General features: G+C 39.6%; 1 protein-coding gene across 2 annotated transcripts in view; it reads right to left on the reverse strand.

Annotated features, from left to right (window-relative positions):
* The window catches only part of Cpsf160 (cleavage and polyadenylation specificity factor subunit 1), a 171,685-nt gene that overhangs the window by 111,643 nt on the left and 46,340 nt on the right, over nucleotides 1-13,702 (reverse strand). For both annotated transcript variants that reach the window (XM_071693503.1, XM_071693505.1), the window contains 2 exons: nucleotides 8,717-8,923; nucleotides 2,754-2,872 (listed from right to left, as the gene is read on the reverse strand). In XM_071693503.1, the coding sequence (XP_071549604.1) occupies nucleotides 2,754-2,872; nucleotides 8,717-8,923 (326 nt within the window). The remainder of the gene's footprint in view (nucleotides 1-2,753; nucleotides 2,873-8,716; nucleotides 8,924-13,702) is intronic.

Raw genomic sequence — 13,702 nt, forward strand, 5'->3', positions numbered from 1 at the left:
GTGAATGGAACCATGGAAGCAGAAGTGAGCCATCGGATGGTGGAGGGGGTAAAGGTTCTGGAAGCAATGAAGAATGTATGGAATGAGAGAGAACGTTATCTTGGAAAGCAAAAATGGGTATGTTTGAAGGAATAGTAGTTCCACTCACAACCCTTTCTAATCTGCCCACATCCCACCTTTCTCATGCCACATGTTTCTCTTGCACATGCCATCACTGCTTCCCTAAATACATCCCATTCCTCACCCACTCCCCTCATTTCATTTGCTCTCATCTTTTGCAATTCTGCACTCAATCTTTCCTGGTGTTTCTTCACACGTCTCCTTTCCAAGCCCACTTACTCTCACCACCCTCTTCTGCCCTACATTTTCTCCTCTTTTTTGAAAACCTTTACAAATCTTCACCATAACCTGTGCAAGACAGTGATCAGACATCCCACCAGCTGCCCTCTCAGCATATTATCATCCAAAAGTGTCTCTTTTACATGTCTATCAATCAATATGCTATCTAATAACGCTCACTGACCATCTCTCCTATTGACATACATATACTTCCACATCCTTACTTGGCGCAGTTGAGCCGAAAGCAGTCCAACTCAACAACTCCCCAAGACTAACTTCAAAACTTGACCCACTTGCCCTACGCTAAAATGTTGGTTCACATTCCCTCTTATGTCAGTACTATTTCATTTTTTGCTCCTGAGATTTTCTCTGCCCATCTCTCTATTAACCACTCTTCCATCTCATTAATCCTCCAAGCATTAGCTTTCTCCAATCATCCCTCTCTGTATGCCACAATATTATTATCCTCTCCCTGTTTTAAGCATATTCTGAACACTGCTCTCTCGCCCTGTCTGCAAGTTACCCTGCCACCCAGGTTTGAACCTAAGGTATGCTTCTGGCCACTGCTTCCCACTTTATATATGAAGACCAGCCACTTAAGGAGAGACCATTATGATACTCATTTCCTCAAACAGATAAGAAGTGAAATTCTCTTCTTCCTTTCGTCTCTCCCTCTTCCTATAATCTTTCTGCCTTTACCAGTCAGGTCTACAAAACTAGCTGAGCCCTGATAATTTCTACATTCTTTCCCTCTTACTATGTTTCCTTCCACCTGAGGTAGCCTTGACTGGGGCATGTTTTGCCAGTCATTTTGGGCATTATGTTTATTAAATATCCAATATGGGAATACAATATTAATGATTTTGCTCTGTACTGAAACTGTAATGCATGGAAAAAATAGTGACAAATCATGTAAATTTTGTCTGACAAACAGAGTCTGGATTACAAGGACAAAAGTATATTTATTGTTGATGAAATAGTACCATGCAAGGGTAAGACAATTATAAGTCTATAAAATACCATCGGCTGAGGTACATTTTTAGAATATCTTTTTACAAACCAAGTGTAACCATTCGCAAAAAAGATAAAGTATCATTCTCAAACCTATAATCATCCCTAAACATAACTCTCATGCAGACTAATTACTAGATTTGGGTTATTCAGTGTATGTACAAAACGATATAAGTAATGCAAACAGCATGTAAATGATATATCAATTCTCTTATCATTAACACATTCCAATTTACAAGAGACAGATCAAGTACATGCAGCCATGCATCTTCTATAGGAACCAGCTCAAGCCCCAAAGGACAGCAAATGGCAGAGATGCCTAATTCCCAGTAGTGAACTTACTACCTTGCATGTAACTGTAAAGCATGTAATTACTAACCATATGGAGATTTACTGCTAATAAAAACTTTTGGATTTACAGAACATAAACTTGGCCAGACAAAGTAACAGAGTAAAATGAACATTTGAAAAATAATAAGATGAAGCATTAACAATAACATAAATGAAGTAACACTAAAACCTCTCCTTTATTAGGATTCACATTTGCTATGATAAAAAAAAAATCTAAGAAGAAAACCTCACTATGTCATTTGCAGTTAACTAACACCTGTTTTCAATGTTCATAATCATTAAATGACATGCATCATTTCATAACCTATGTATGTATCTATCTGTATCCCTGAAGCCTGTTCCCTTCTGGAACTCCCTCCAGGAAGTGGCCATGGCAATAGAGTCTCCATAACTACTGAGCTCCAGTGTCACTTCTTAGCCATTAGTGCCTCACCCTTAAGAGGACTCTAGCAGTGTGCAAGTCTAGCGCAGTGTTTGCAGAGGCCCCTACCTAATGTTCCTACTGACTACCTCTACTCTACCTAATGTTCCTGCCTAATGTTCCTACCAACAACTTCTACCTAATGTTTCTATCAAAAGCTCCTACCTACTACCTGTTGCTCCTGCCATTTTGCCAAAAGGCAGAGCTAGCACATAGCACTCACAAAAGGAAAATCTAGAGTTGTGAAGACTGAGTTGTGTGAGCTGAGTATTGTGAAGTGTTATGCATGACAAGGAGAGATTGCATGTTTTGGACAGAATGTCAGTAGTCCAGATGTAGGTGAGTCAAAAAGAAAAGACAGCTACCTGGGTCAGAAGAGTGCAAATTAACAACCACTGAAGTGCTGGCTCACTACACAGCTGTTATCAATAACCCTCCTGATACCCAGGAACATACTACTAGTAATATACCTCCCTTGTTGTTGGCTGCCTACCAACTACTACCTACTTGTAATGTCCGGGACTTTGTTTCCACGTTCATATACATCACTGTAAAACATTTATATTATCATATCTATCCCTTGTAATCCAATTAACCCTGCAATCATATGGCTAACTTCTCATGAACTCACTTCTTAATATCTGCATCTGATCTGAAGATCTTTGGGTCCTTTTCTCTGTCTTGTGGATACTGAGTTGTGAATAAACCAGAGACATCACAGTATGCACAAATTGTCTGCAGGGGATATTTCTGAAAATTGGAGAGTAGAAAATATTTAAACATTGTTAACGTAAAAATGTGTTTTATAGTCCTAAAAAGAGAAAAAACAAGGAACATACTTGAAATGAGACAAATGAATAAATGTAAACATAAAGACCAGTAAAACAAGGTGGTATACATAAGCGAAAAAACATTAGTGGATGATGGCCCTAAAATCATTAATGAGCACTAAAAGGAGCACTTGCTTTGAAATATGATCAGCTGGATGGTTGAAGAAATTCAATATTAATAAAAGCACAGTAATGAGGATGGGACACAGTGAAAGAAAATTTCAACTGGAATACCATCTCACATTGAATAACTATAGTAATCTGTGCAGGATGTAGTACTGGACGCAGACACAGTAGAACTTTAGGAGAACTGTGAATGAGACAAATTTGTCTGCTGGTAAATATCAGAACCACAGTAAAGTGCTTGACATGGATATGTTCAGCAAACTATTCATAGCATACAATAGGGCCAAAACTAGAATAAGCTTACAGAGTTTGGTTACTTCACTTAACAATTTTGCTGCTCATATGAATCAGTAAACAGTTCCTTCTGTCATTTGAAATCCCAGCTGATGTCTGATTCCACTAGTTACTCAAAGATGTCACTAGCAGCCTACTGACATAGCAGAAAAAAAAACTCAACCACAGATCATTCACAAATGGCACATGTGTTTCGACTTAGCAAGACAACATTCTGGAGCATCCACTGTTGTACAATACATATGATACAATGGGCAACTGATGAAGAGGAATTCTTCTAAACTTAATAATTTGCTCTTGAAGTAAAACAAGAAGAGAAAGGTAAATATATAGACAGAGAATCTAGAAATAAAATGAATGTTTGAGGCATTCTTTAGAAAATAGAAAATAAAAAAATTGGTAATGAAGTGAACAATAATAAGACTGTTCCTATCACTAATATATCTTTACACTGGCCCACAGGAATTCTGTTACGTTCATATAACCCATTTAACCGTGAACTCATTTAGATGGCAATCATGCCACACAATGCAGCTACAGAAAATAATGACTGAATCATTTGTTTTAAGTTTTATGAGTTACACAAGTGCCTACTGTCAGTAACCATCATGTTAAAGATAATGAAGCAAATCTCGTCAGCTTTAGAATTAACAATTACTGGAGTACTAATATTATAGTTTTGGAGATAAAAACCTTATCTGTTCATTTATTCATGTAAAAAAGTTCTGCCTCCATAAGTAATACAAATGTGAGTATGGTGCTTAGTGTATACAGTATGAACTTACATCTGAAGAGAAGCCACAGTAGCAACATCAAACATGCAGTGCTATGTTGCATGATTGGAACAACGGCTTACACAAAACATAATATCTTAATCTCCAAACAGGTCTTCAATCACTCTTTAAACTCCACAGACAGGCACCTAGCTCACACCCTCCCCCCAACACCAATGACATCAAAACATAAGCAACACACAAACTAAATGCCCTCAGAACTCAAATTGGCACTAGATTTGGACTTCAGAAAGGATCCCTCAACATCTTATACATATAATTCATCCACTCCACTATGCCTCACCAGCCTGGTCTTTCACCTTAAAAGCAAATATAACAATCCTGCAAACCACACAAAATAGTTTGTTTGTAGTGCTGAAGGCTCCACCCATGGAGAAAAGTCCACATCAAGGCCGAGCCTTAACTGAAATATAGAGAGGTTAATGAAAGGGGTATAGAAAAGAGAGGAAAGTATTTCTGGTTTCTGGAAGAAGTAAAAACTAAGTATTTCTGCTTTCTGGAAGAAGTAAAAACTGTCATCTAAAATGTGCCAGGTCATACTTATTGGGAAAGACATGAGAGGGTAGTGAATTCCAAACCTTTGAGGAGTGGAAAAAAGCAGTTATCAACATGGCCCAACCTTGAGTTGCCAACAACCACAAAGTAATCATGTGATGCAGCAGCTGCCAAGTATTGTGTGGTCTACCTAAATGGTGAGGGCACACAAGCAACCAGTTCTCAGGAGCTAAAACCAAAGGAATACCTATAAAAGAAGGAAAATGAACCAACATTGTGCCGAAATGCAAGCGGGTCAGGTTTTGAAGTCAGCCTAAGAGAGTTTATAAGTCAGACTGCTTTTGACTAAACTCTGTCAGGTAGAGATGCAAAGCTAAAACCACCCCAGGTGTAAGAGCAGTACTCCATACGAGAATGGATAATTCCTTTGCGTAAATGGTATAAGTGGAGCAACTGTTTGCATAAAAAAGAAATTTCCACAACTATACAGGCTCCCCATTTTCTTAAAGGCAGACTTAACTATTTCCATGTGTGGTTTCCAAGACAGAGTGGATGTTACAGTAATATCAAATATGTTCATCGAGTCAAGAGGAGGAATTACAGAACTGTCAAAGGAGAGAGGAGAGTTGTGAGGAATTTTTGATAGAAAGATGGGCAAAAACTGGGTCTTGGAGGCATTAAACTTAACCAGATTACACCTGCCCCACTAAGATTTCTTGTCAAAGTCAAAATTCACTAAAGAACCTGTGTCAAGATGAGATGCAGATTGAGTGAAAGAAGGAGCAGAACTGAAGAATATGGAAGAATGCAGTGTTGAGTCATCAATTTAAGAATGCATTTGGTTATTTGTGGAAGATAGGAAATTGTTGATGAAAAGAAGATACAGTGTAGAAGCCTGTACAGAACCTCGAGGGAACAATTGTTGCTGGAATAAGGGGATAGGCTGATCTATTAACAACCATGGAGACATAACAACCAGAGAGGAAGCAAGATATGAGGGAGCAAAGTGAAGGAGGGAAGCCAAAAGAGAAAAGCTTTGAGATGAGACCCCAGTGCCACACCATCAAAAGCTTTGGATATATTAAGGTCAACTACATAGGATTCCCTAAAATCTTTGAGAGATGAAAACCAGACATAGTTAGGTAGGAAAGAATATCACCCAGTAATCTCACTTTATGGAACCCATACTGGTGCTCAGAGAGAAGGCTGAGATTCAAGATGTCTGAGGATGTAAGAGCTGAAGAGGAATTCACACACTTGGAAATAGTAGGAGTCAAAGCAACAGGATGATAAGGGAGTTAGAATAGTCATCCTTCTTAGGGATGGGATGTATCTACACATACAGGTTGTACCTCTTTAATCCAGCAACCTTGGGACCTGGCCATTGCCGGACCATAGAAAATGCCACAAAACAAAAACTGACCCCCTTAAAAGCCCTCAGGTGAACGCTCTTACCAATAACCTTCAGCTCATTTTTATGTAATCATGCAGCATTGCTGCAGCCAAGAATTTTGTTACCCTATCTTTGGAATCCTACCCATAGATGGAGACTCCTCAAAATCTTGTGCAAGCATTTTTCTTAGCATATGATGCCAATACAGAGCAGATTCATCAGCATTATACACTTGTTTTAGGGCTTCAAGAATGAACACAATTAGCTCGACTGCAGTGTAAAAAAAATTCTGGTACCTTAGCGCTGCTAACAACGCTGTCCTCGTGGAAGACCCACAAACTAATGGCAGAAGATTCAAAACATGCCACACAATGTGTGCTGCCAGACCAGAGAGCGCCGGACTAAGGATGTACAACCTGTACTTCCAAGAAAAAAGGGGAATGTTCTGGGTTTTAAACAGAAAGAGAATGGACGAGCAAGTACAGGTGCAAGGTCAGAGGCACACTCTTTAAGTGAATGGGTATGATGTCATCAGTACTATAAGCCTTGCTTGTGTTCAGAGAGATAGGAAATCATCAAACAGTTCTTAACGAGATTATGGGAAGGGGCACAGGATTAGTAAGAGGAGCAACATGGTGTGAAGAAATGTCAAAGTCATCCAAGGTAGAGTTAGAGAAGAAACAGGAACCAAAGAGATTTGCTTTGTCTACAGGAGAGACAGATACAGCAGTCAGAATAAAAAAGTGACAAAGACGTGCAATCACAGAAGCTGTTAGCAATACCCTTAACTAAAGGCTAAAAAGAACTATCAGTGGAAGATGAGGAGAGGTTATCACACTTCCTTTGAATAAAGAAATTTCTTGTCTCATGGATAATATACTTTCAATGATTACAGGGAGCTATAAATGCTAAACTGGAGTCATAGGAAGAGAGTTTTTCAAGCACAATATGCCTGATCCCTTACCTGAATGGCCTTGGAACAGGAGCAGTTGAAACATGGACTGGAAGAAAAGATCCTCTTGGAGGAACACTCAGAACAATTACTGGCTGCCCAGCAACAGCAAATACTCAACACCCACAACAATGAAACATAGATTTTCCCAATACAGTCCTATCTCAACATGCTCAGCATTCAGTTCTATGCAACAGCACTAGACCTCCCCCACTCAAACCAATCTATAACTACCACCCAACACTTAAGTAAAAATAAAAAGCTTACCTGTCTCACACTTAAGTAACCTCAACTAACAGATACTCCATACCCCAATAAATATAACACTGAAAAAACATTCAGAAAAGTCCCTTCTCAACAACTGGGGTTATGTTCCTGGAAGACCCCAAGGTTGTCAAAACTGTGGTAGGCATGGGGAATGGGGGGAGGTTCTTTATGATTTACCTGTAAGCCTTTTTACATTTTGCACATCAATCTGTGAGTTTCTGGAATCTTCCATTATCACAAATAGCCTAGATAGGACCCACTTGTCTGTTGGTTTGAATTTTGTATTCCTTTGTATTATGAGTGTATGGAACAACAGCCATCAGATTGTTGGAGGAGAGAATATGATAAACCACTCACAGCCAGACCATCTTTGGCCTATACTAGCCTATGTATGATTTGGTATGGAATGATTTGTAGATATCCTGGATGCAGTAGAGTCTGATGAACTCATTGAGCTAGAAAGTGCAGATGAAAAAGAGTAAAGTGAATCAGAAGACAGTGACAGCCTTGACACTGATGATCCAGATGCCACACAATGGAAAATGCACGCAGACATGGGAGATCAGCTACCAGTGCCTATACATACAGCATTGCCAGAAGGTGGAATAATAACTATGCCCTGTTCCTTCATTTTTTTCTGAGAAATAACCTATTTTCTCTATAAAGTCCCTCATTCTATATAATACAAAAATGTAAAAAATACAATGAGGGCTTACACAAGTAAATAAAAGAATACAGTTTGATACCACCTTCCAAGAAAGATCTCTGTATCTTTTGAATAAGTATTAATGGTAATATGCATTCACAAAAAACAGACATGCAGAAAAATGGATTAGTGTTAATGCAAACAATTAACCCAAATGTGTTATTGTCACAAAAGTGAAAAAGAAAGATTGTAAAAAGGGAAAAACCCACAATACTCATACATCTGGCAGCATTAATGGGAATGTCCCCTCATACACAAACTTTGACCCTTGCACAAGATTATGAGATGAGCTACTGGATGATATTCATATTGTAATCAGGGATTAGAATGCTCTGATTTCCAGTCAAATTATGAAATAATTAGCCATTCGATTTATTGAAATCCCATCACACATAAAGGTATCTTTATATCTCCAGACAGTTGAGGTAAATAGGTTGATGATACGTACTAGTTACTCTCCCTTAAGAGGTATTTTCAAAGGTATTCTTCAAGGCAAATGCCCAATCCTTAAATCTTTTACCTCTCCTAAAACCAAACAGCTCCTCCCAGTCAAATGTTCATGCATGACACATCTATCTTTATTACAACTCTCCCATATATCTTATCAGGTATTGTCAACATACAGCAATTTAAAGACTCATTTTTGTTCCCCTCCCATTTTATAAGAACCTATATGTATGGCTACTTATCAAATAAACATGAAAAATATGAAACACCAAAAAATTAAAACAACATACACCAGCATTTATTGGCTTGCTGGTGGTAAGTTTCGGTGGTAATGTCCGGGCTGTAACCAAAGTGAAGATCATCAAGGTACCATCATTGGCTAAGACTGCTAAGTAGGGATCGGCCAAAGTTGCAGCCACAAGGGGAGAGCCAACATCTACAGGGACATGCTGGATTTGTGCCGTACCCTCCAGAAGTCTTACACCACCACTTGTTACCTGAGAAAGGAAATAGTACAATCTCATGAAAAACACATCTTTAGAATCATCTGACCAAGAAATACACAGCAATGGAAAGTCTACTTGTACACTTTTAATGATCTATCCACAGTATATCATAAATACCATGTCCTGTGCTCAAAGCAAGGTAATTTATGCAAGATCTTCCCTAAATATTTTTGTCAACCATCAACACCCCTCTTAATGATAAAGACCAATCAACAGTACTTGACATATATCAAAACATCTAACATGAAATTGGGGTATCTCATAACTGAGGCAAAAGCAAAGTGCATGCATCAGATGGCATATAAAAACCAAGGAACATATTGCATCCACGGTTGTTCAGTTTTAACACTTTTCCAACCTTGAGAGAAATCCCTCATAGAGCTGTCAATGCTAACATTTGTGTTCTAAACATCAACAAATATTCTTTTCATACATATTCACCATTTCCCACATTAGCGAGGTAGCATTAAGAATGGAGGACTCAACCAAACAGGGAAAATCTTCACTTGGCCTCATACTCTAATCCTTCTTTTGGAAAAGTCAACAGTGGAGGGGAGGATTTCCAGCTCCCAACTCCCTCCCCTTTCAGTCTCCTTTAACTACACCCGGGGAATACGTGGGAAGTATTCTTTCTCCCCTATCCCCAGGAATAACAAATTTATTATCTATACATTTATTATACTTGATAGCCATTTCCTGCATCAGTGAGGTATCACCAGGAAGACAAAGAATGACCCATCCACTCACATACACATATGTATACATAAATGCCCATACATGCACATATACATACATATACGCAGGGAGTGCTCATCCTTCTTGAAGGCTCAGGTTGGGGTGTCTAAATGTGTGTGGATGTAACAAAGATGAGAAAAAAGGAGAGATAGGTAGTACGTTTGACGAAAAGAACCTGGATGTTTTGGCTCTGAGTGAAACGAAGCTCAAGGGTAAAGGGGAAGAATGGTTTGGGAATGTCTTGGAAGTAAAGTCAGGGGTTAGTGAGATGACAAGAGCAAGGGAAGGAGTAGCATTACTCCTGAAACAGGAGTGGTGGGAGTATGTGATAGAGTGTAAGAAAGTAAACTCTAGATTGATATGGGTAAAACTGAAAGTTGATGGAGGGAGATGGGTGATTATTGGTGCATATGCACCTGGGCATGAGAAGAAAGATCATGAGAGGCAAGTGTTTTGGGAGTAGCTGAGTGAGTGTGTTAGTAGTTTTGATGCACAAGACCGGGTTATAGTGATGGGTGATTTGAATGCAAAGGTGAGTAATGTGGCAGTTGAGGAAATAATTGGTGTACATGGGGTGTTCAGTATTGTAAATGGAAATGGTGAAGAGCTTGTAGATTTATGTGCTGAAAAAGGACCGGTGATTGGGAATACCTGGTTTAAAAAGAGAGATACACATAAGTATACGTATGTAAGTAGGAGAGATGGCCAGAGAGCATTATTGGATTACATGTTAATTGATAGGCGTGCGAAAGAGAGACTTTTGGATGTTAATGTGCTGAGAGGTGCAACTGGAGGGATGTCTGATTATTATCTTGTGGAGGCGAAGGTAAAGATTTGTAGAGGTTTTCAGAAAAGAAGAGAAAATGTTGGGGTGAAAAGAGTGGTGAGAGTAAGTGAGCTTGGGAAGGAGACTTGTGTGAGGAAGTACCAGGAGAGACTGAGTACAGAATGGAAAAAGGTGAGAACAAAGGAGGTAAGGGGAGTGGGGGAGGAATGGGATGTATTTAGGGAAGCAGTGATGGCTTACGCAAAAGATGCTTGTGGCATGAGAAGCGTGGGAGGTGGGCAGATTAGAAAGGGTAGTGAGTGGTGGGATGAAGAAGTAAGATTATTAGTGAAAGAGAAGAGAGAGGCATTTGGACAATTTTTGCAGGGAAATAATGCAAATGACTAGGAGATATATAAAAAAAAGAGGCAGGAGGTCAAGAGAAAGGTGCAAGAGGTGAAAAGGAGGGCAAATGAGAGTTGGGGTGAGAGAGTATCATTAAATTTTAGGGAGAATAAAAAGATGTTTTGGAAGGAGGTAAATAAAGTGCATAAGACAAGGGAACAAATGGGAACTTCAGCGAAGGGGGATAATGGGGAGGTGATAACAAGTAGTGCTGATGCGAGGAGATGGACTGAGTATTTTGAAGGTTTGTTGAATGTGTTTGATAATAGAGTGGCAGATATAGGTTGTTTTGGTCGAGGTGGTGTGCAAAGTGAAAGGGTTAGGGAAAATGATTTGGTAAACAGAGAAGAGGTAGTAAGAGCTTTGCGGAAGATGAAAGCCGGCAAAGCAGCGGGTTTGGATGGTATTGCAGTGGAATTCATTAAAAAAGGGGGTGACGGTATTGTTGATTGGTTGGTAAGGTTATTTAATGTATGTATGACTCATGGTGAGGTGCCTGAGGATTGGCGGAATGCTTACATAGTGCCATTGTACAAAGGCAAAGGGGATAAAAGTGAGAGCTCAAATTACAGAGGTATAAGTTTGTTGAGTATTCTTGGGAAATTTATCTGGGAGGGTATTGATTGAGAGGGTGAAGGCATGTACAGAGCATCAGATTGGGGAAGAGCAGTGTGGTTTCAGAAGTGGTAGAGGATGTGTGGATCAGGTGTTTGCTTTAAGGAATGCATGTGAGAAATACTTAGAAAAGCAAATGGATTTGTATGTAGCATTTATGGATCTGGAGAAGGCATATGATAGAGGTGATAGAGATGCTCTGTGGAAGGTATTAAGAATATATGGTGAGAGAGGCAAGTTGTTAGAAGCAGTGAAAAGTTTTTATCAAGGATGTAAGGCATGTGTACGGGCAGGAAGAGAGGAAAGTGATTGGTTTTCAGTGAATGTCGGTTTGTGGCAGGGGTGCATGATGTCTCCATGGTTGTTTAATTTGTTTATGGATGGGGTTGTTAGGGAGGTGAATGCAAGAGTTTTGGAAAGAGGGGCAAATATGCAGTCTGTTGTGGATGAGAGGGCTTGGGAAACTAGTCAGTTGATGTTTGCTGATGATACAGCACTGGTGGTTGATTCAGGTGAGAAACTGCAGAAGCTGGAGACTGATTTGGTAAAGTGTGTGAAAGAAGAAAGCTGAGAGTAAATGTGAATAAGAGCAATGTTATTAGGTACAATAGGGTTGAGGGTCAAGTCAACTGGGAGGTAAGTTTGAATGGAGAAAAACTGGAGGAAGTGAAGTGTTTTAGAAACCTGGGAGTGGATTTGGCAGCGAATGAAACCATGGAAGTGGAAGTGAGCCACAGGGTGGGGGAGGGGGCAAAAGTTCTGCAAGCATTGAAAAATGTGTAGAAGATGAGAACATTATCTCGGTAAGCAAAAATGGGTATGTTTGAAGGAATAGTGGTTCCAACTATGATATATGGTTGCAAAGCATGGTCTATAGATAGAATTGTGTGGAGTAAGATGGATGTGTTGGAAACGAGATGTTTGAGGACAAAATGTGGTGTGAGGTGGTTTGATCAAGTAAGTAATGAAAGGGTAAGAAAGGTGTGGTAATAAAAAGAGTGTGGTTGAGAGAGCAAAAGGGGGTGTTTTGAAATGGATTGGTCACATGGAGAGAATGAGTGAGGAAAGATTGACAAAGAAGATATATGTGTCAGAGGTGGAGGGAACGAGGAGAAGTGGGAGACCAAACTGGACGTGGAAAGATGGAGTGAAAAAGATTTTGAGCGATCAGGGCCTGAACATGCAGGAGGGTGAAAGGTGTGCAAGGAATAGAGAGAATTGGAATGATGTGGTATACTGAGGTTGATGTACTGTCAATGGATTGAACCAGGGGATGTGAAGCGTCTGGGGTAAACCATGGAAAGTTTTGTGGGGCCTAGATGTGGAAAGGGAGCTGTGGTTTTGATGCATCATACATGACAGCTAGAGACTGAGTGAACGAATGTGGCCTTTGTTGTCTTTTCCTAGCACTACCTTGCGTGCATGCATGGGGAGTGGGTTGTCATTTCATGTGTGGCAGGGTGGCGACAGGAATGAATAAAGGCAGCAAGTATAAATCATGTACATGTGTATATATGCGTAAGTATATATATGTATACGTTGAAAGGTATAGGTATGTATTTGTGAGTGTGTGGACGTGTATGTATATACATGTGTATGTGTGTGGGTTGGGCCATTCTTTTGTCTGTTCCCTTGTGCTACCTCGCTAATGCAGGAGACAGCAACAAAGTATAATAAACAAATGAATATACATAGATTGTGAGGTAGATAAATAGATAGATAAATAGATTATGAGGTAGATAAATAGACAGATAGAGAGGAGTGTGTGAAAAAAGAAAGCTGAGAGTACCTAAGAAAAAAGTAAGATTCAGAGGTAAAGCAGTGAAGCAAAAAATGATTATTTGAATGGAGAGGATCTAGAGGATGAAAAGTGCTTAAATAAAACCATAAGTGGATGTAGAAGCACATGGAATCATGGAAGCTGAAGCAAACTATAAGTGGATGTAGTAGCACATGGAATCATGGAGGCTGAAGAAAGTTATTGGGGGAAAGAGGAGCTAAAGTCCTACAGAAGTAAATGGAAGGACCATATGGCATAACTAGATGGAATGAAGAGCGAACTGTGAGGGTGTATGGCAGGGGATACAAAGGGCACATGGAAAGGTATATAAGGGAAAATATGGGTATATTCTAAAGGTACAGTGGTCTCAGCAGCATTGATTGGATGTAAGGTTTGGGCCTTGAATGGAAATGAAAAGGGGGTAGGGGGGTAGATTAGATGTGTTGGAAATGAAATACTCACAGACAGT

The sequence above is a fragment of the Panulirus ornatus genome, chromosome 55 (assembly GCF_036320965.1).
Source record: "Panulirus ornatus isolate Po-2019 chromosome 55, ASM3632096v1, whole genome shotgun sequence".
Classification (NCBI taxonomy): domain Eukaryota; kingdom Metazoa; phylum Arthropoda; class Malacostraca; order Decapoda; family Palinuridae; genus Panulirus; species Panulirus ornatus.